The 24,267-nt window shown below is 36.3% G+C and overlaps 1 protein-coding gene across 4 annotated transcripts in view; it reads right to left on the reverse strand.

Moving 5' to 3' along the window:
- KHDRBS2 (KH RNA binding domain containing, signal transduction associated 2) overlaps positions 1-24,267 on the reverse strand; it is an 890,357-nt gene that overhangs the window by 108,417 nt on the left and 757,673 nt on the right. For all 4 annotated transcript variants that reach the window (XR_011164972.1, XM_069070694.1, XM_069070693.1 and 1 more), the window contains one exon: positions 12,645-12,703. Coding sequence is in view for 3 of the 4 variants with exons in the window: in XM_069070694.1 (XP_068926795.1) it covers positions 12,645-12,703 (59 nt within the window). In the remaining variant the exon portion in view is untranslated. The remainder of the gene's footprint in view (positions 1-12,644; positions 12,704-24,267) is intronic.

A 24,267-nucleotide genomic window follows, 5' to 3' on the forward strand; every position in this document is an offset into this window, starting at 1 on the left:
TGCCAACACACTGACCAAAAATACAGTCCTTACTGGCTACCGGAGAAAAAGGAATTTACACAAGATTTTATGGGAAAATATAAAGTAAATGAAAGGTCTCTGGAAGTTTTAATCATAATTACTTAACCCAGTACTGGGTTGTACAACTAGGTTATAAGATTTGTGTGAACCCCTGGCAGCCAGGGGAAGGTCCCACTATACCCTTACCCCAAGACTTTCTAGTTTGCATACTTGGTGGCTGTTTGAAAAAACAAAGATTCACCCTAATTAGGCTAATGAAAGTCTTTATCAAGAACCATCCTTTGCTGGTGGCAGATTACTTTACATGCTGCCATTTTACAGGGTCTACAACCATGTTTCTTCCTTCTTTTGGAAATGTGAGCTTAGGTCAGTTCAATATAAATTCCTTTTACTACAATGGTATGGTGTATATTATTATGATGTTCCAATGATTGAAACACAGGTCTTCCTTTGGCTACTGGTGCTTTATTTGATTCCCCATACCTAGTCCTTTGTCTTCATTCAACAACTTTCTCTTCTACTCCCCAAGAATTTTTTTTTAAAGCAATTGTGGTTAAGTTACTTGACCAAGGTTACACTGCCATTTTTTTTTTTTTTTTTGGTATGGGTGTTGAGTGTCTGAGGCCAGAACTGATCCCTGGCTCCTCCTGTCTCCAGGGCTGGCGCTCTACTCACTGCGCCACCTAGCCACCCCACCCCAAGACTTTTTAATGAGATGCTTTCTTCTCTTTTCTCTAGTGTCATCAGGTCTAGATTCTTTCTGCTTTCTCAGGTAACAATTATTACTCATCTTTTAAATGAATTTTATCAATACTAACTGAGAATTTTGTGGGAGCTTCTGAGCATCCTTCTTTTAGTTATTCAGTCACACAAAAGGGCTTTTTGAAGAGAACAGAAAATTATCACTAAGATGCTATTTGTCAGTTATATGGCATTTGTTTCAACAAACAGAAAAAGAAATTCACTATTTAAAAAATTAAAAACCAATAGCAATATTCTAATAGTCCTGCAGAACAGTTGTCAGTCTATAATGGTAGAGGATATTTCCTCACTGGAAGTTGCTAGTGATTATACTCCCTCTGCCAAAATAGATCAACAAGTGTTTTTCAATGCAAAGTCTTAGATTTGTCCAGCACCATGGAAAGTTGAGAAATTTTCCAAAGATCACACAGTGAAGATACCCAGCACTTTCCAAATGTTTATTCATTTATTAAAGCATCAGATACTACATTTGAACCCAGAACTTCCTGATTCAGAGACTAGCTCTCTATTCACTCTGCCATACTGCCTCTTCAATCAACATATATGTTAATTTATTTATATGATAATGCAAAATAATAATATAAGCAAAACAATAAATGTATAAAAATATATAGATGAAGTCAGCATAAAACCTCTTGTATTACCTGACAGAATATAAGCCCCTGGAAGTCAGAAACTGTTTTATTTTTGTCTGTGTCCTCATTGCCCAACACATTGTCCAACAGAGTGAACATTTGATAAATGCTTGGTGATTGATTGGTTAAATTATAGACTGACAGATAGAAAGATAGACAGATAGATTGAATTCTCTACTAAATTCCTAATGTCTCACTCTAGAAGACAGATGATGAGAGCAGGTTCTCGGTTTCTGTGAAGCTATAAAAACCCTGCCAAATGAAGGTAGTACTGTTGGTAGTCTAAGAGCCAGCATAGCCAAATATAGATAAATTTGCTATTGGAAGGCTGGTCCTGAGGCAATAATCTTTTCATGTCCATAGTTAAGTCATGAAGACTATCTTTTGAAGCAGGGAAGGATTATAATTTTTTTCACTGGAACAACTATGCACATAGTGGCTATATCTATTTTCTGACTACTTGAAGTAGAAAATATACTATTTATATATATCTTTTCAAAGTTACAATCAAAGAATTTTATAAAATATGTCTTGTTTCTCTTAAAAGTTTACTGACCCCAAGGACCATTTCTGACTGGGTGAGACAAGAAAGAAAAAAAGGTAATCTAAAGCCTTTTCTTTATTTCTTAAAATTTCATTTAAAAATAATTTAAAAGCAGAGTCCCCTTAAGTCACTTGTATATTATTTCTCAAAAGGAAAATAAACACAATTAACCTCCTTTCATCTTCTTTCTTTTTAAAACCTACAACAGGGGCGGCCAGGTGGCTCAGCAAATAAGAGCACTGGTTCCAGTGTCGGGATGACCTGGGGATTGAATCCGGGCTCAGATACTTAGCACCAAAACTTACTAGATGTATGACCTGAGTCAATTAATCTCGTGGATCTCTTTCCTGTAAAATGGGGATAATAATAATAACACTTACTTCACAGGCTAGTTGTGGAGATCAAATCAGATAATATAGGAAAAAAAGTATGTAGCAAATCTTAAAGTTATACAGTCTTCCCTGAACTAGATTCTAGTACTCTATTCACTACACTGCCTAACTTAAGCCAGCCTGAATTAAGAGAGTCTTACTGTTTTATGGAAATAGAGTTGTAAACTGAATGCCAGCTTTCCTGTTAAGAAGGAAGTTTTATATTCAAATTTCACCATGATTTGCCTGATCTGATAGGAACCAGTGGTGCAGTGGGAAGAAGATTACTCTTGGAATGACAAGACATATCTTTGAACCTAGATTTGTCACATGCAGGTTGAATACAAGCTATTTCTTAGCCTTAGTTCTCTCTTCTCCCAGATAGGTAAAATAACATCAGGACCTATGTACAAATTTGTACTTGTACAAAATAATGTCCAGTTACCCATGTCAGTATTGTTAACAGGAAACACAAAGGCATGACACAAATAGGGACTACTACTTTTTCATTATAAGCTTATACTTCCTTCTAGCTGTGACATTTTGTGATTCTATGCATAAGTGTTTATAGCCAGTAAGTACATTGATCATTTGTGTGCTGATGACTTAGAACAGTACTTTGTATTTTGAGCTTTAAAACATGTAATTGAAAGAACCTCAAGTGCAAGAAATCTTTTGCTGTTTTATAACCCCAACAGAAATAGCTTGTATTCAACATGCATGTGACAAATCTAGGTTCAAATATAGCAATTACTAAAAATAAAAAAAACAAACAACTTCTCATTTACTCACTTAGCCAATAACCATTCTTAAACACCTCCTATATGCCAGGCACTATGTCGTGTTGGGATACAAAAAAGGAAAAAAAAAATCCAAAATGAAAGGGTTTCTCCTCTCAAGTAGCTCACAGTCTAAGGAGTGAAACATGTAAACAAATATGTTCACACAAGATATAGAAAGGTAAATTGTGTGGGGTTTAAAAATTGCCTAACCTACAATAAAAGAAACTGAGGCAGAGCTCTGAGCCAATGTTACTTCAGTAAAGGTGCCATTGTCCCCTCTAATGAAGTGGACCTCAGATCTTCCTCATGATTTGAGATGCCTCCTTTCTCTAGGGTTTTAGTTTTATAGCACTTGATGATCACAGGATGTAAGCACTACAAACTAACAATACAGACTCTCATTGGATGATAGACTTTACCCTTGATTCCCCAGGAAGGTCTACACAAAATACAGAATCCCATTGGTTGAAAAAGGGGCTAATGGATTGGGTGGAGCCAAGATGGCGGAGTAGAAGCAAGACCTTCCCCCATCTCCAGCTTCCACCCTCCCTAATCCATGTAAAAAGGGGACTCTAAACAAACTTTGGAGCTGCAGAACCCACATAATGACACAGAGAAGCTAACCTCCCGCTGAGGACAGCCCGGCAGGCCGGCAGCAATCGGCCAGCGCAACGCTCTGGGAGCCCAGCCCAGCACCACGCCGAGGCTTTAGCCCCAGGGCGGGCCTGACCAGCCTCCAGCCAGAGGGACTCCAGATCAGCAGCAGCTGTGGCCATTTCCAGATTTATCAATACATAGATGCCAAGGACAAGGTGAGAGGCCAGTGCAGTCTGGACATTGGGACCAGTAAGTGGGAGTGCGTGGCTTTTACCCCTGGGGCGAGAAACCGCTGAGACACCAGCACAACCTGCCAGCACCACGTGGCGGCTTCAGCTCCTTGCCTGCAGAGTGTAGGGGGACCAAGCACCAGTCTGAGGGGTAATCGCTCTTGCTTTAACCTGCTTGGATCTGGATTGCAGTCTAGGGTGGAGGTCCTGAGGTGTGTGTCCAGCTTGCCAGAGCGTGTGGAGACCTCAGAGAGGGCACCCATCTAATACCTCCAGCAGCTGAGAAAACCCCAGCGTTTGGCACGAAAACTCCCCTGTCTGGTGGCAGAGTCCTACTGTCGCAAAAAGCCCAAAAGTCAAATAATTGAGTGGCAAAATGAGCAGGCAGAGGAAACAAAGCAGACAAAAGATTCCAACATTACACTCCTATTTTGGGGATAAGAAGGAGCAAGGCATGGAACAGGAGGAAAACAGTGAAGTCAGTACTTCTGCACCAAAAGCTTCAAAGGAAAATACAAGCTGGTTACAAGCCATAGAGGACCTTAAGAAGCAGATAAGAGAAGTGGAAGAAAAATTGGGAAGAGAAATGAGAACAATGCAAGAAAATTATGAAATGAGAGTCAACAGCCTGACTGAAGAAAATAATACCTTAGAAAACAGACTGACTCAAATGGCAAAGGAGGCTCAAAAAGGCAATGAGGAGAAGAATGCCTTAAAAAGTAGAATTTGCCAGATGGAAAAAGAATCTCAAAAGCTCACTGAGGAGAATCATTGCTTCAGAATTAGATTGGAGCAAATGGAAGCTAATGACTTTATGAGAAATCAAGATGCTGTCAAACAGATCCAAACAAATGAAAGAATAGAAGGCAATGTGAAATATCTCATGGGAAAAACCACTGACCTGGAAAATAGATCCAGGAGAGATAATTTAAAAATTATTGGACTACCTGAAAGCCATGACCAAAGTAAGAACCTAGAAAGCATCCTCCAGGAAGTTCTCAAAGAAAACTGCCCTGATGTTTTAGAACCAGAGGGCAAAATAGAGGTTAAAAGAATCCACCGATAACCTCCTGAAAAAGATCCCAAAAAGAAAACTCCTAGGAATATTATAGCCAGGTTCCGGAATTCCCAGATTAAGGAGAGAATATTACAAGCAGCAGGAAGAAACAATTTGAATATTGTGGAAACACAATCAGGATAACCCAGGATCTGGCAGCTTCTACACTGAGGGATCGAAGGGCTTGGAATGTGATATTCCGGAGGTCAAGGGAGCTGGGATTAAGACCAAGACTCACCTACCCAGCAAAACTGAGTATCATGTTTCAGGGGAAAATATGGTCATTCAGTGGAATACAGGACTTTCAGGCATTCTTGCTGAAAAAACCAGAGTTGAATAGAAAATTTGACATTCAGATACAAGAAGCAAGAGAAGTATGAGAAGGTAAACAGGCAAAAGAAATCATAAGGAACTTATCAAAGTTGAACTATTAACATTCCTACATGGAAAAACAATAATTGTAACTTATGAAACTTTTCTCAGTAGTTGAAGGGATTAGAAACATATATATATATATATATATATATATATATATATATATATATATATATATATATATATGTCTTTATATGAGTGTATGCCGGCATATGAATACATATGTGAATGTGTGTATATATGTTTACAGGTATACATAGATAGAGGGCACGGGATCAATTTAACAGGAAGGGATGATACTTAAAAGGTGAAACTGAGAGGTGAGAGGAGTATAATGAGAGGATATGGGGAGAGACAGATTGGGGCAAACTATCTCATACAGAAGAGGCAGGGGAAAATGGTTGCAATGGAGGGGAAGAATAGGAGGGCAGAAGGGAATGGGTCAACCTTATTCCTATTGAATCTGGCTTGAGGAGGGAGGGAAATACACACTAAATAGGGGATCTCACCCTCCAGGAGAATGGGGGGGAATGGGATGAGAGGGGGAATGATGGAAGGGAGAGCAGGCTGGGGGGGAGGGAAGTTGGAAGCACCCACTTTTGAAAAGGTACAGGATCAAAGTAGAGAATAGAATGGGTGGGAGAGAAATGTAGTCAGTCTTTTACAATATATCTACTATGTTATTGTTTTGCATTAGCTGCACATGTACAACCTATACTGAACTGCTTGTCTCCCCAGTGAGGGTGGGTGGCAGGGGGGGAAGGGAATGAATCTGGGATTGAAAGTTTTAAAATCAAATATTCAAATATGTGTGTGTGTGTGTGTATACTATCATTAATACCATCTTACATGTAATTAAGAAATGGGATGTACAGGCACTGAGGCATAGAGATCCACTGGAAAAGTCGAAATGGGTATGGGAGAAAATATGGGAGAGAGCAGATTGGAGGTGGGGATATCCTGTGGGACTGCTGTTTTGGGGGGATGGGTGGAGGAAAAACGGGGAGAAAATTTGTAACTCAAAATCTGGCGGAAACAAATGATGTAAATCAGAAGTTAATAAAATTTAAAAAAAGAAAAAAAGAAAAAAACATTTATTATTGGACTAAAAAAAAAAAAAGAAAAAGGGGCTAATGAGTAGACCTTGACAGACCTATCTTTGATGAGGTATGGGCTCTGGGAGGCCCCTTGAGCTCTCCTTGAATCTCTGAGGTGCTGGCTCTGGGAAACCCCCTTGAACTCTGATTAAATGGTCCCATTTGATGAGGCATTTGCATGAGGCCATAAGCCTTGTTTTGTGGCTGGACCCAGACCTCTGTTACTAGCCTAGCGCTCCATTGTCCATCTACTTCCCACCCTTGAGCCTATCAAAATATCAATCCACCCTTGAACTGGCATAGCCCACCTTTGTCTGTAGTCCCTAGGTAGCCTCCAGCAACTTCCCACCCTTAATCACTCACTGACCTCATCAGACTTCTCCTGAAGACCCTGCCTAAACTCCTTCTCTAGACCACCCCTAGATTCCTCCCATAACCTTCTGTATATAAGACCCCATCTTGTCTCCAAGTGTGAGAGCACCATAGAATGACCTAGCACAGACTTACTCTGTCTAATACAAGCAAACTTTTAATAAACTTTACTGTTCTTTGGCTGAGAGGACTTGAGTCGAATTCATTCAGCAGGACCTGGCATGTTGGCATTTTGGGGTCTCCAGAGCAACCCTAACCCTCTTTATGTGTAGCCTCTTCAGAGCAAGAGCTGATAAACAAATGTCAAAAAAACTACATAGGTAGATGAGCCAGTAGAAAGGCAGAGGAGGGCCTGGCAATGAGGGTCCCTCAATGACCAAATGCTCATGATCATCTCCCCATGTTGGGCAACAGAGGGATGATGAGGGACCTAGGGGCAACAAAAATAGCTATCATAACAAGGAAAAATGGGTGGAGGTTCTTTCCTTAGCTTCCTATCATGAAGTAAGTGAACTTAAATCTGTAGTTCACAGCTCTGAGGCCTACTATCAATACTTATAATCACCACCCCTATGGAATCTTATCAAACTGATTAATACCCAGTGGAATAAAATAGAGGTCCAATAAAATAGGCATTCAATAAAACAGGGGTCCAATTAGTCATCTATCACAACTGGAGATAACCAACTGAGAGAGAAGCACTAGTATTAAGGGGAATTGAGAAAGACTTCCAATAGAAGGTAGGATTTTAGCAGGGACTTAAGGCAGGGTAGCAAAAGAAAAAAAAGATGAGGAGGGAAAAATTTTTAGACATGTCCTATTCACTTTACTGAATTTCAAAGTTATGTTGAAATTTTCCATTTTTTTCCCGTCATCTCAACCATCAATTCCTTCTTCCACCAAAAATAACCCAACCTTTATTTATTTTGCATATAGGTATTAGGGCAGTTAGGTGGCACAGTGGATAGAGTACCCTGCCTGGAATTAGGAAGACACATCTCCTTGAGTTCAAATCTGGCCTCAGACACTTGCTACTTTGTATGATTTGGGGCAAGTCATTTAACTTTTTACCTCCATTTCCTCATCTATAAAATGAGCTGGAGAAGTACTCCAATATCTTTGCCAAGAAAACTTGGACAGGGTCACAAAGAGCTGGACATGACTGAAGTTACTGGACAACAACAACAAAACAGAAATCAGGGCAGGTAGGTAGCACAGTGGATGAAGTGTCAGGCCTGGAGTCAGGAGGATTAATTTTCCTGAGTCCTAATTCAGCCTCAGATACTTATTAACACTGTGACCCTGGGCAAGTCACTCAAACCTGTTTGCCTCAATTTCCTCATCTATTAAATGATATGGAGAAGGAAATGGCAAACCACTCTAGTACCTTTGTCAAAACCCCACGTGGGATCGTGAATAGTTAGTTATATGCTACTTAAAAAAGCCTGAATAACAACAAAATATATTTTTTCTTTCATTTATTCTTCCAATATAATGTAAACTTTTGAGGGACAGGGACTTTTCTATTTTTGTCTTCATTTCCCTAGCACTTGGCACATAGTCATTGATAAAGAAATGCTTGTAGAATTGAATTAAAAGGAACATCTTCTCAGGCCTGAAATACTTTGTATTTTCAGTGTTAACTCCTTTAAAAAGGCCTTTCTTGACTTCCCCAGTTGTTTTGTATATTGGATATACTTTCATGTAATTATCTGGAAACATGTGGTAACCTGTCCCTCCCCAAGGAGAATCTAAGCTCCTTAAGAGCAGAGGCATGGGTTCAGGTTCTTTCATATTTGTCTTTTTATCCCCAGTACCCTAGAACATGTAGGTACTTATTTTGTTAATTCATGTCATTTGGCCTATGTTCTGTAGGAAATAGAATCAGGAAGAATATCTTAAATTCAAACCTTGCCTTAGACTTACACAATCATCCGCTATGACCTAACCTTTACAATTTTGAAAAAAAAAAAGTTTGCATTTAATTCTGATCACATATATGAAAACACATTGAGATTTCAAGAACATGGTATATCGCAAAAAAAAAATAAATAAATCAGATGAGGACTGAAATAACCGTAGCTTCCACATTTTCACAAAGTTAAAACATTAGTAGATTCTCCTTAGAAGAGAAAGGAGTCTAGGTGGAAAAAGGTGTATTTTTTTTTTTATAGAAGAGTAAGTTCACAGATAACTAGGAAAAAGTCCAATTGTGAGCTATGTCCTAATGAAAAAGTCCTTGACATCATTAGCAATGTTGAAAAATGGCACTCAGAGACTGGTAGAAGGGTAGAATTAGATAATGAGATAAGGCCTTCACCCTAAAGAAAAAAGCATAGTTCTAGGCATTCCTTAGGCTATGTTTGAGAAGAGTTGGGGAAATAATGGGTAGGTCAGCCAAAGTTCTGTTCTGCCTTTGCAATTTACATTCTAACTCTCATCACTTACTCTATCTACACAGTTAGTCTCTTTTTCTCATTTCCCTTTTTACTTCGTTAACAAGCATTTATTTTGCTAATTTGCTCAGTGTGCAATCTAGGGCTAATTAGCAGAGGAGACTTTTAAAATAGGGTGGACATTTTTTTGGTGAATACTCCTCATGGGGTCAATTAATACACATTCTACATAAACTGGTGAAACTCAGAAAAGAACTAAGAGTAAAGAAAGTCTTTCTTTCACCTCTGACCCTACCTCTTGTTCTCAGAATTAGAGTTGGGTTGGCTAAGAGGAATGTTTTAGAAACAATAATCTGTTTCATAAAAGTTTCCCCACTAGATGTTAATTCAGCGTTTATGCTTTTTAAAATAATAATTAATGGAGTAAAGTGTATAAATCTTATTCATTATGACATACCACCTCATCAGAAGTTTTGATATCCAATTCACTTCTTCCATTAATTGTTATGCATATAATGCTAATAATTCAGTCTCCTCTCCCATATTATAAATATATTAGATCTTAATTCCTTCATATATTTATGGCAAGCATTATCAAATGAGTATTTTGAAATAACAAATTTGCAAAGTCATTTTTTAAAAGTTGTCTATAAATGATACCACATTTATGGTGTCCCTTCTCTGAACTGATAGCACATGTCTCTAATGAATGACAGGTCACATGTAGTTTGCAAAGGACTTTCCTCACAACTGTGTGAAGTACAGAATGAAATTATCACCATCTTCATTTTATAGGCAAGATTAAGTAATTGCTAGGATTTGAACCAAGGCTGTGACTCACAATCCAGGGTTTTGTTCATTTACCATAATGTCCATATACTACAATAAAATTGGCAAATTATCACATATTGTCTGCTATTGGTTTTGAGGGGAAAGAACTTTTTACAGAATACTCAATGCATAATAAGTACGTACCAAAATTAAATGTGAATGTTAGGTCCTTCCTCCTACCAAACTTGTCCACAGATCTGGCTTCTGGGGATAGGACTACCCAGTTTATCCTATTATACTTCCATGTATTATCAGTTACTTCACATGGAAAAGAAAAAAAAAGTACACTACCACAACATTCCTTAGCCCAGGGGTTCCCAAACATTTTCAGTCTCTACAACTCTTGGTTTTTCATAAGTCTTCCCTTACCTCCTATTCAACACAAAGGGAAATAAATTCTAGGTTACTGTGCATGTGTACAAATAAAGGGAACAGATTCATTCATTTTTCTGGTTCAAAAATACACCAAAATTTTTGTAGGTTAATGGATTAGAAATCAATTTGGAATTTCTAGAACATTTCAATATGATAACATAGGTTACCTAATTCTTTGTACCTCACTGACAAGTTTCTTCCACTCCCAGGGCAAACATGGGTCCCAGGAAGGGAATCCTGTGTAGTGTATACCTGGAAATGAATTTGGCTCAGACCGTCTGGCATGTTGGCAACAAACACAGTCAGCTTGAGTGAACACAGATATATTATCATTTTTCTCATATTTTTTGCCTTCCCTAAACAATGGGAGTCGTTCACCTACCCTACCTGATTTAAAGTCTGAAAACTCTTAAGCTCTTCTTTTCCTTCTTCACATATGGCACACATGCATACATATGGTATATGTAATTAAAGTAACAGAATTGATTTTTAAAAGTAAAATAAATATCAGAACTTATATACTCCTGATTTGGCATATGAGATATATGTGTGTGTGTAATACACATGCACACACATGCACATACACATAACATTCAAACTCTTAGAATTCACCTTAAGAAGTGACTTATTATCTCCAAAATACTTCTATTTCCCAATGTATACATATAAGGCAGATGGCTAAGTAATTTGATTTTAAGTACAGAATCCTTTAGAATATGCAGTCATGCTTATTTGAATGAATTCTATGATTTTGAATGGGAAAAATGACTAGAAGAAATTGGAGATGGGTAAATTAACATTTGGTAAAGCAATGCTGTTTTCTTTTTAAAGATAAAAAAAAGATGTGGAACTTTCAGGAACATTTGTTAAAAGGCTAAAACTTGAACTTTTAGTAATTGAACCATTCTTTTAAAATTAAAAAGTATTGAACTTAATAAGATGAATCATAATGTAGTGAATAGAGAGTGGATCTCAAGGTCTACCCCAAGACTGGATGAGCTAGGACTGAATTTTGATTCTGACTTGTAGTAGCCAAGTGGCCACAGGTAAGTCACTTAACTTCTCAGTGCCCCAAGCAAATCTCATAGTATGTAAATTGAAGTTGATTTGTTGATCTGCCTCCTCAGAGAAATTTTTACACTGTAAATTCTCCAGACAGATAAACTCATAGGTATGGACCGACAGTGTGTAGTATACATCTGTATACACATATACAGTACATACAAATGTATGTAAATTATGTAATCAAACTTTACAAGATGGATAGAGAACTGACTTCAAGATGAGGAATATCTGGGTTAAAATCTTCCTTCTCTAACATCTAGGTCCCAGTGCTCTAGGCAACTTTCTAATATGTAAGTTACATAGAAGGTGTCAACCTGTATTAGTAGAGAGCATTTCTTCACCTGGGAGTTGCCTATACAAATAAAATCAGAGGTCCAGTCCCTATCCCTATCAATTATTTAAATATTTGTTATTTCACTTTGTTGGGCACCATTAGTATAGGATCTGTAAGGAGAGATCATAAACCTTCATGGTTTAGTAGATTACTTGCTTTTACTGAAACAAACAAAACAAAAGTACCTGGCAGACAACTTTCTGGTGTTGAATTTCTCCAGTCTTAGCTATGTTGGTCAATAATCAACACACATACATAAAACCCAGTGTTGGATCTGCACTGGAAACTGTTTCATTGTAATAGTATCTGACAAAATTTCTGTTTCAGCATAATTTTTGGGAAAGTAGTGTAGCTCTGGTAGAGGTGTTTAGAGCTGTGCCCTCTAAATAAATATCCCAATAACTATAATTGCTGTCTCCTACCAAACCTTTTGAGTGGCTAAGCTGTATTACTCAGTTTGATGTATATGACAGCAGAAGGACACACCACAGTTGCAAATCAATAAGACTGACAATTGGCCTAGTGAAATACACAAGGCACTAATCAGAATGCTCTCTGTTGCTATTGGATTTGATCTATGACTGTGATTAATTGCCTTTGAAATTTTGATCAAAATTGATCTGTCCAATTTTCTAGCTCTGGCTCCATAAGTCAAATATCACCCTGAAATTACACAAATCAATTTAGTCTGGGTTTCTGTAAAAATGAAAGGGAAGGAGAGACAGAGGTAATTTTTGCATTGTCAGTGACTGATTGTTTTTCTGATTTCACAGTTTTCGTAAAGACAGAAGAGGTCTTACCGTAGCTGTCATAGGCGTCTTCACTTGTTCCATGACCATAGTCATAATATTCAGGCACACTGTAATAGATTCAGAGAGCAATCAATGTAACTGGGATCAGAAGGTTTCAGCCCAGAACAGCTCAGATAGGAGATAAAGTTAAAATGTGTGATAGGATAATATCTCAGTACATTCGAGGCATGAAACATGATCCTTGAGGGAAAAAAAAACTGTAATAAAAGTAGAGGTTATTGACAAGTAGTGCCATGATTTTTTCATACTATTTCACTCTTCCTTTCATCTCTCCCTACATCTTTATCTCTATACTCCAATTTTATAAATCAAACTTCTCCTAAAACCCGAGCACAATTCTTTAAAAGTATGTCAGGAGGATGGTTATAAAAGGTCCATTCCCAAGAAAAAAGAGCTAAGAGGTGACAATGTGGTCAATCATGCATGATTGTTAATAGTGTTTCCTTAAGAAATGTGCATCCATCTTATTCTTACCTTCAAACACTGAGATAATATTTATACTTCCCTCTTGATTTTCCAGATGATATCTATCTACTTCCCAACCATGCAAGTTATTTCCTTTCATTCAGAATTTTGTCAGAGGCTTACATATTTCAATGACTCTGCCATAAATGTCTTTCTAAAAAAAAATTCCCTTCTCTGCTTATAGAAGCATCATACCAATGGCATACCTTTTGGGATATTGGTATAAAAGAAGGGAATCTCTTTCCACTTGGCATAATGTTCCACTAATGAGCCCATCTCTGAATCACTTTATGTGGGAAATAGGAAATTATCCAAACATTGAGCCATACATTATAAGAATTCTGAGAGATGCCTGCTCACTGCTCTAACTTAGGTCTAATAAAACTATAGTCCTAAGAAAACTCCAACATATGCTACTATGCATGAGTTATTTTATAAATTAAAATTATTTCCTCTACATACATCTGAGCATGGTAGGATTTCCATATATAAGTGCTCCTAATAAGAAAAAAAGAATGGCTCAAGGGTAAATATCAAACTCTTTAGAAGGGCTGGGAGTTGGAAGGAAAGTAACAAAGGGTAAAGAAATAAAAGGGAAATTGAGGGGCCTGAAATCAAACTCATTCATCTCATTCATGATTGCCATTACCGCTTCCAGACAATCAAACAGTCCCTTTAATGTCTTATAATTTAAGTCTTAAGGATGTTTAGAAGAGAGAAAAAAAAGTGGGAGGGAATGAGGATTATAAAAGAATGTGAAAACTAAAGAAACAAGTAGAGATACACATATCAGAAATACTAGAATCTCTGGAAGAAGAGAATCCTGAAGATGAGGCTAACTTTTTTTAAATGACAGAAATGTTATTCCAATAAATTTAACAAACATTCATTAAGTGCCAACTACAGGAGGCATCTCTGATAAGCATTGGAGATATAAACATAAAACAGTCCCAAATCTCAAAGGATTTACAAACTCCTAGGCATGGTGGGGAGAACAACAGGGAAACTGATAAGTATAGTACAATGAAAACCGATGAGATAAGAGAAGATGAATAAGAAGGGGAGGGGAGTAGAAATGAATGAAAGGAACAGGGAAAGCTTAAGAAAGGAGGTGATGCCTGAATTGAACTTTGAAGACAAGGATTGTAAGAGGTAGAAATGAGAAGGGAATACACTCTAGGAATAGGGGATGGATTGTACAGATGCAGAGAGACTGGAGTGGAAGTGTCTTGAGTTTGGGAGCAGTTAACAGTCTAATCTGATTGGGATGCAGAATCCATGAAAGGGATTAGTATGAAACAGGATAGGAAAAGTGGATGAAACCCAGATTGCAAACGACTTTAAATGAGTTTTTATTTCATCTAAAATCTAGCATTAGAGACTAACAGCAAAGAAAAGTACTTATGAAAAGGACTTACTAGCCTCCTTCCCTCATGCAGATATACCAAAACTATCTGAGGCAGGGCAGTCAATCAATTAAAAATCCACAAACATTTCTTAAATGCCTAATATGTGTTAAGCACTATATTAGGCCCTGGGGACACAAATATAAAGTGAAACAATCTCTATTCTCAAGGAGCTCAATACTATATCAGGGAAAATTCTGTTGTATTGAGATTTTACACTTGTGTCCAACTCTCTGTGACCCATTTGGGATTTTCTTGGCAAAGATACAGGAGTGGTTTGCCATTTCCTTCTCCAGCTCATGTTATAGATGCAGAAACTGAGGTAAATAGGATAAAATGACTTGCCCAGGGTCACACAGGTAGTAAGTATCTAAAACCAAATATGAACTCAGGTCCTTCTGATTCCAGGGTTGGAGCATTATCCACTTTATCTACCTAGCTACATAGAAATAGGAGGTATGTATGTAAGTATCTATAAATACATATAAAGAGAATAAATACCAGGTAGCTGAATATAAAATTGTTAGGGAAGAAGGACCCTAGTAATTTGGGTCAGTGAATTATCATATTTTTATAAAGGTTCAATGACTAAAATATAGTAAAGACCTGAACTAGGAGTTCCTCTTTTCCTTCTGCAGCTCATACGAAGAATCTAACTCCTCTTAGATTAAACTCCATAAAATAATACATTATTGAGAGACTTATTTTATCAATCAATTGATAAGATGGCCCAGATGTGGCATGCATAGGACTTGGGCAATGAGATTAGGTATGAGCAGTTCTGTTTTATAATTTTTTTATGGGAGTAAGAAAAAGATACTGGAGCTGACAGTAACTTCCCTCCTCTTTTTAAACAATCACAGTCTCATTGCAAATGAGTCTCCATCTGTTTTCCTAAAGCATACTAACTATATAGGCTATCATCACTTGGTCATGTATACTGGAATAAATGCCATAAACAAATACAAACCAGCAGCAAAGAGAAAAAAAATGTGTAGGCATTAGAACTAGAAGAGGTTTTAGAAATAATCTAATCTATTTCCTCATTGTAAAGATAAGAGAATTAAAGTAAAGAGAAGCAAGTGAATTTTTTAAGGTGATAGTTGAAAGCATTGTTATTCCATCATTTCAAAGTCTTTGTGACCCTATTTAGGGTTTTCTTGGCAAAGACACTGGAGTGGTTTTCCATTCCCTTCTCCAACTCATTTTACAGATGAGGAACTGAGGCAAACAGGGTTAAGTGGTTTGCACAGGGCCGCAGTGATAATAAGTGTCTCAGGCTAAATTTGAGCTCAGAAAGATGAATCTTTCTGGTTCCTAGCCCAGTGCTCTATCCACTGTGCCAACTTGCTGCCCAAGGTCATAGAGTAGGAACTATAAACTAGCAGAAGTAGGATTTTAAGTCAGTCCTCCTGACTCCAAATTTACATTTTCAAGAGAAATTTTAGTTTTTTTTTTCACTTACAATTTAAACTTTAGTCGATAAAAAAGTCAGGATAGAATGAAAGAGGGACAGATATGTATAAAAAGTGCCTTTGTACATAAATCATAATGGATGGCTTCAACATCCCAAAGAGTAACTTTCATATAAGGATAAGGATTAGATCCATGATGTCATTTACATAGGCAACTCCTGGATGAATAAACTCTATACTGATGCTGGTCACTACCTTTTTTACAATTTAGTGTTTTAAAGAATTACCTGGAGTACTTAGAGATTAAATGATTGTCCAGGACTACACAGCTAGCATATACACTTAATAGAAGACACCTGAACCCAAACTTCCTGGTTTTGATGGTAGGTCTCTATCCACTATACTAGACTCTTTCTCTGATTTCCGCATAGGTTTCAGTGATATTCAGAACATCATTAGATGTGATATACAAGGACTTTTATGAGTGATGTATCTTATGTTCATGAAGAGAACAAGGGAAATAGAGGAAAAAAACTGAGAGGTGTCAGTTGACATCAAAGAACAATGGATTTAAGTCTAACTTCCTCTAGAACTTTTTGTATTGTAATCTACTCATCTGTAGCAGTCAATAAGTAGAATCACTACTTAAAAGTCTATCACTTAGGTTTAATCCACAGTCTATTCACAACCCTTCAGTGAATCTCAAATGCATAATTATTGATGACCAATATTTCATTATGATATAAAAAGTTATGTATACTGTAGAGTATACTGTAGGATCATAGCTTTAGATTTAAAAGAGATCACACAAGTCACTTAGTCTTACTAATGCTGAGTGGGATCCACAGAGCTTAAATGATTCTCTCAAGGTCATTTCCCATACGTAGCAAGTACAAAAATGGTATCTGAACACAAATCCTCTAACTCAACAAGTTATGTTATATTTAATTTTCTTGAACAGAGTCACCTACCTAAAATCAGGACCTAGTAGATTAAAAGTTGAGAGACTCATTAAACTATGTTCACCAGTAAATACAAAAAAAGAAAAATTACAAGATATTTTGGAGGTATAAAATAATGTCTTAAATATTAGCTCCATAAGCCACAATGGAAACCAGACTCCATGGTAGTATATAATTGATAAGAGATCTGATATTCAACTAGGATCAAGCTGAGACCAGAGTTGAAACATTAGAAAATAAAATCAGAGTTGATTATAAAATTCATTTCCTCAGTTGGACATTTTCACTTTACATTTACCTTCTTAAGTTATCACTGTGGTGCAGAATTAAGTAGGAATAAATTCGGGAGAGATGAATTAGGATGAAATTAGTAGTCTAGGAAGCCCAAAATATTATGTTCACCCCAATCAAGTCCTTTTTAAAAAAAAACTAATTCCCAGTGAGTCTATCTTCAGTGTTATAATGGTGCTTACATTTATATAATGATTCACACACAATCTACTGCTTGGCATTTAGAGAAATCACATAGCATACCTTCATAAAGTGACTAATCAATTTAGTAAAATATTTTACTGCTATATATTAAATCATCATTACATCTCAGTGAAAATTGGCAGTATTACAAGTGGCAATGTTAAGATACAGACTATATATACAAATCAATTTTATGGAATTCATTGGGGAGGGAGGGTGCAGGAAGATGACTGAATATATTAAAGTAACTACTTATTTTATCTATATAATGATTGAATCATGGGGTGAGATGAGATCTTTCAGATCATTTAATTCAAGTCCCTCATTTTATAGGTGAAGAAATCAAGTGTCAGAGAAATTCATTGACTGGACCAAGATCGCACAAATATAGCTGGCAGCAGTATTTATTCTCCTAACTTCATTTTACATATTCTGCTTCCCTATGCTAGATTCCCAGTGAAATATGAAATAAACAAAAAAAAACATTTTACAGTTTTGCATGGTACAAACACCAGAAAACGTGGCCCAAAACCCATATTAACAATGTGGCTAGAGATCCCCAAATTCCATTGCAAATGTTCATTTTGGATTGCTTAATGGTGTCACATATTTTGGCCTCTATCTGACATGGAAAACAAGGAAATGATAAAGCTAGAGGTTATGGCTAAGTCTACTCTTTTGTTCATATATTTTTATTATTTATTTATTTTGCATTTTGGAGTGCAATTGGGGTTAAGTAACTTGCCCAAGGTTACATGGCTAGTTTCTTTTGTGTAGGTGTTAAGTGTCTGAGGCCTGAACCGAACTCGGGTCCTCCTGACTCTGGTGCCGGCACTTTACTCACTGAGCCACCTTGCTGCCCCTGTTCATATATTTTTAATATTGACTACTGATAAATGCAATAAAGAGTTGTATTTCCTCAGCTAATTTTCAATATTTTAAACTATCAGTTTGTTACTTTGCAATAAATACAATACCAGTTATTTCTTTTTAACACATAGTAACACAATGATGAATTCATTTATTGAATTAAAATGCATTATACATACACATACACACACATGCACACACACATGCACACACTCTGTGCACAGGCTTTCTTGATGGTCAGATCTAGTTTGTTAATACAAAGCTAGGCTTGAAAAATTTAGTAACAACAGTTAATACAAAGCTAGGCTTGAAAAGTTTAGTAACAACAGTTAATACAAAGCTAGGCTTGAAAAGTTTAGTAACAACAGAAGAGTTAAATAAAAACACAAAGGGTTCCATGGATCAGTAAATGGTAAGTGAATTCTATAGATGCTAAATGTTATGAGTTCTGAGAACAGTGAGATTACCCAGGATTGAAGTGTTTAGGGAAAGATTCATTTAGGAGATGGAGTCTAAAGTGGGTCTGGGTGAGTAAACAGGATTATGATGACTGGTTAAAAAAAGGAAGAGGGTAGTCTAGGTAGGCAAAATAGCATCATCTTAGAAGTAAACAATGTATTCACATGATGTTTATTTTTCCTCTGGCTCTACTGCAGACTTTCTCCAACATAGGGCAGCAGTCTTCTCATCCTCCCTGTTTGAATATAGGTCTTCCTAATTCTGAAACTTGACCTTATATTCACTATGCCTTTTTTAGGTAGAGAGAATGGAAATGAAATAAGCATTTACATAGCACTCACTATGTGCCAGGCACTGTGCTAAGTATGGTTTATAAATAATATCTCATTTAATCCTCATAACAACCCTGAGGTGTGTGCTTTTATTTTTGACATTTAAGGAAACTGAGGAAAACAAAGGTAAATGACTTACCTAAGTGACAAGGCTATTAAGTGTTTGAGGCTGGATTTGAACTTAGGTATTCCTGATTCCAAGGCTAGTACTCTATACACTGTACCAACAATTACCTCTGCTGCTGTTATCAGTTGCCTCTCTTAAAAAGTTAATTCTAGCAACATCTTGGGAGGGAAGAAATACTACAAAGCTTTCCTATAAAACTTTTCCCCTATAAGATTTAGCTATTCGTAAAGTAATCGACATTTAATATACTGTTTTTGTTGCTATTTCCTCAATGTTTTACCCTTTGGGTTTCTCCCTGGAGTTATATGAGTGGCATCAATCCAGTGAGAGGTGATAAAGATTTGTACTAAGATGATAATGATGAATTACGAATATATGAGGAATATTTTGAATGAAAAATCAATTAGTGAAAGATTACTTCAATGTTTTTAGCATGGTGAGCAGCTAAAAGGTACTATCAATGAATGAAATGGGGTGATTCATTTAGGATACATATTCTGTGTCATACCTCACTAATTTCAGTTTGAGTTTGTGAAAAAGTCTGAATTACTAAAAAAAAAAAAAACCCAACATTTTGCACAACTACAAGGTATAATGAAAGGAATCCTGGGCCTGAAGTCAGAAAACTTGGATTTGATTCTTATGTGACTATGAACAAGTCATGGAGTTGAACTCTTGAACTCAGTTTCCTCATGCATTTTAGATATCCATTCCACAGTGGTTAGAAAAATAGTTTCAGAATCAGGAAGATTCTTTGTCCAATTGAATCCCCTGGCACATGTTTATGTGACCATGGTCAAGTGACTTAATTCTTCAGTACTCTAAGCAAATAAATAAAGTTTTAAATTGCAAAAAAATTCCATATTTGCTTTGGTAAAGCAAGTTTTTTTTTTACTGAAAATTCTATATAGCAATGAAATTATAGGTCTAAAAATAGGGCATAATCATATTTATATGACTTTATACAACAGAATATGCAAAAAAATAGTATAGTGTAAACTCTGAAGCACTATATACAGTTATTATTACAGTAGGTATATAAGAATACTTTGTTATTAGTATATCAATGATTTGTGGATAAATGGGAATTATTATTGTTTTCTTAAATATATGTATGTATATATAACATATGTATACATAAATGTATATATATATGTATATGTATGTATAACACACATACAAACACATATACATATATACACACATATATTTATTAGACCTGTGATTGTTTTGGCATAAGAAACTCCCAAAATGAGGAAACTCCCTGGGATCACATTAACACCTTCTTTGCAAATTATAGGTCTAAAGACAGAGTTTACAATTTGGGGTCAATAGGCCTCCTCAGGGGATTTGTCAATAGATATCATCAGGTCTGTGAATATGGATGGAAAAAAAATCTTTATGCTGACCTCAAGGTGAAACTTCATATTTTCTTCAATAAAAATTAAAAATAAACTTTCTAGGAAGGGGTCTATATAGTCTGCCAAAGGAGTGCATGACACAAAAAAGGGTTACGAACTTCTGTCTCAGAGAGGAACCTAGAAAACTAAAATTTAAGTAACATATGGTTACATAAGCAGTAGGTATGAGAGGCAAGTCTTGAACCCATTTTCTTAGATCTTAGGTTAGTTCTCAAAAGAGATCTGTCCAACTTTTTCTTAAATTACACCATGTTCTTCCCCATTCCCCAAAAAATCCTGTTTGCAATGCTAATTTGAACCACCTTTGGAGACTGAATTTGCCAATCAAAAACAAACTCTCTGTGAGATGTCATGGGAGTGGTTTACTATTGGATTGAATGTGGAAAAGATGACAGTTATTGAGTCATGTCTGACTCTGTTTACAGTTTTCAGTGATATAGTACTTTTATTTTTGGAAAAGTTTAGCAGATTTCACTCATAGTTGACTAGCTTCTACTACCAATGTTCCATTTACTTCTCTGAAACAAGGATTTACTAAGCCATTTCCCAGTGGTCTAAACCGAGTCTTAGCTACTGTTCCAAAACTTTTTGTTATTTCAATATATTAATGAGTGAAACATAATTATATAAGAATAACTGCCTACCTTTACCCCAGCTTAGTAGGAGAAGCTAGGGAGTGGTTTATTATTGAACTGACTGCAAAAGAGATGACAGTTGTTGCTGTCAAGTCATCTCCGACTCCTCATGATCCCATGGGCCATACTGTCCTTGGGGTTTTCTTGGAAAAGACACTGGAGTGTTCATCAATCCTTTCTCCAGTAGATTAAGAGGGTCAGACAGCTAGGAAGTGTCTGAGGGTAGATTTAAAATCAGGTTTTCCTGACTTCTGGCCCAGTGCTCTCATTACTGAGCAATCTAGATGACTTAATCACCAAATGGCTTTGAATTCCATACCTTCTCATTCACGCCAACAGTGGTAACTCTTAGTGAAGTCATAGATAAGCCACATTAAAAAAAAATCTGCTAGTTTTATTTTTTAACACAATAGATTTTTTTCACATTTAATTTCTATTAATTTCTCCTTTGATTTTTCAAAATTTCAATTTTAGTGTTTAAAAGGAATTTGTTTTGTTTTGTTTTTTTGGGGGGGGAGGGCAGTTTGGGTGAAGTGACTTGCCCAAGGTCACACAGCTAGTTTTTTTTTTTATTAAGTGTCTGAGGCTGGATTTGAACTCAGGTCCTCCTAACTCCAGGGCCGGTGCTCTATTCACTGTGCCACCTAGCCACCCCTTAAAAGGAAAATTTTAATGCATTGTTCTTTTAAAATTTTATTTTATTATTAAGTTGCATGGCCAATTTGTTGATCTGTTCTTTCTTTTATAGTTGTATGCACTTAAAGATTTAAAATTTATCCTAAATACGGCATTGACTGCATCTTACAAACTTATATATGTAGTCTCATTATTACTGTTTTTTTGATAAAAATATTATTTCTATGATTTATCCCCTGACCCATTTATTCTTTAGGATTAGATTAGTTTCAAATTAATCTTTAATTTGCTATTCAAAGACTTTATTGGATGTAATTTTTATTGCATTACACTTGGGGAAAAAAGATGCTTTTACTCTTTCTGCTTTTCTGTATTTGTTAGGATTTTATTCCATAGCACATAACCAGTTTTTGTGCTTTCATGCATAGCTGAGAATGAAGTATAGTACTTTCTATTCTAATTTAATATTCTTTAGAAGTTTATCATATCTAACTTTTCTAAAATGTTCATCTGTTTAATTTCTTTCTCATTTGCCCTATGATTAGGTTTATCTAAGTTCGAGGGAGTAAATTGAGATCCTCCACTGTTTTAGTTCTATTGTCCATTTTTTTTTTCTGTAATTCATCTAACTTTTCTTTCAAGAATTTGGATGCTGTTCATTATTGATATTGATAGTAATTTGTTGTCTATGGTACCTTTTAATTAAATGTAGTTTCTTTTAATTAGGAGAGTTTTTACTTTGTTTGGATCAAGATTGCTACCCCTGCCTTTTTAACTTCAGCTGACAAATAAAAGGTTCTAAGCTAGCCCATTATTGTAAATTTATATGAATTTTTCTGTTTCAAGTATGTTTACTGTAAACAACATAATGTTGGATCCTGGTTTCTAATGAATTTAGTTATCCTCTTTCATGTTATGGGTAAGTAAATCCTATTCACATTTATAGTTATGATTGCTAACTATATATTTCCTTTCATCCTATTGTCATATATTTATCTTTTTTTTAAATCACCCTGTCCCCTCCTCAACAGTCTGCTTTAATTTTAAGCACTGCTTCCTTTAATCTATTCTCCCTCTTATCTCCCCTCACCCCTTTCTTTTAACCCTTTTCCTTATGCCTTCCCTGAGGGATATCTAGGGTTAGAAGGAACTATATGGAAGAGGATTCAGCAAGGGAGACATAGGCGTAGTCATGTAGAAGGAGAACCGTGAGAAATTGGTTTCCAAAAACTTAGAGAGAAAAAAAGTATCTAGAAGGAAAGAATGATCAACAGTGTCAAAGGCTGCAGAGAGGTCAAGGAAAATGAGGATTTAGAAAAGACCATTGGATTTGGTCACTAAGAAACTTTGGAGAGGCAGTTTTGGTGGGTCCTTCCTTCCTTCATTCCTTCATTCGTTTGTTCCTTCCTTCTTTCCTTCTTTCTTTGATTAGTTGTTTAAGGCATGAAATGGGAGTCTGGAAAATGTAAAGACCTCTTTTGGAGGATGTTAGGGACCTTATTTCTGGGAAAACTATAATAATAGGAAAGAGAAGGGTTTTGGAAACAGAGTGGCACATTCAAAGGTTTTGTTGTTGTTGTTGTTTTTACATCTAGTTCCAGTTGGCAAGCCTATGGTAGAGAGGCTCTTTGATTGACAGTGTATACATTCCAAAAAGCTTGTTAACTTTAGCTACTGGGCATGTGTGTGTGTGTGTGTGTGTGTATGTGTGTGTTACCTCATTTGCTATAGGGAGGTCTCAATATTTCTTTTGCTCCTGATACATAGTGAAAGGAGAGAAATTTCAAATTCTGGGAATTTTGAAAAATTGGAAGAGGAAGCCACAGGAATCCAGTAGCCAGGGTTAGACTAGTTATTTATTGCAGCAAACCAAGGAGCAAGTAGTGACCTTAAAGAGGACTTTCAGTACCCTAGCATACAAAAAAAGTGAAGACAAGGACACATTTGGCAGAAATCCACAATCTAGATATAAGTTTCATGGGACCAATACTGTGGGGGAACTTGGCTAAGCAGAACATATTCCCACAGAGACCAAGGTGGTGGGTGTGGAAATGTTTGGAATTTGCTCTTGGTATATATTTGAAGTAAATATCCCTTTGCTAAAGCTAACTGATATTTAGGAATGAACCTAGCACACTAGTCACAATCCCTTAATTCTTGTCTAGCCTATTGTAGTAAAGAAGAGATACTCCACAAACTTCTCATGGTACACACTAATTATAATGGAGAGACATAGCACTGGCTTTTCAGTAAAGGGTCAGAACAAACACACTGCAGATATAAACCTTGATTTCAAATATCCATACACAGTTATAAACATTGATTTTAACACACACACACACACACACACACACACAGATAAACACAAGTGCCACAATGTTATTTATAGATTTGGATTTTATAAATGGT

This window comes from Petaurus breviceps, unplaced genomic scaffold (genome assembly GCF_028583685.1).
Source record: "Petaurus breviceps papuanus isolate PSGF00001 unplaced genomic scaffold, PetGlider_PUasm1.0 90822, whole genome shotgun sequence".
Lineage (NCBI taxonomy): Eukaryota > Metazoa > Chordata > Mammalia > Diprotodontia > Petauridae > Petaurus > Petaurus breviceps.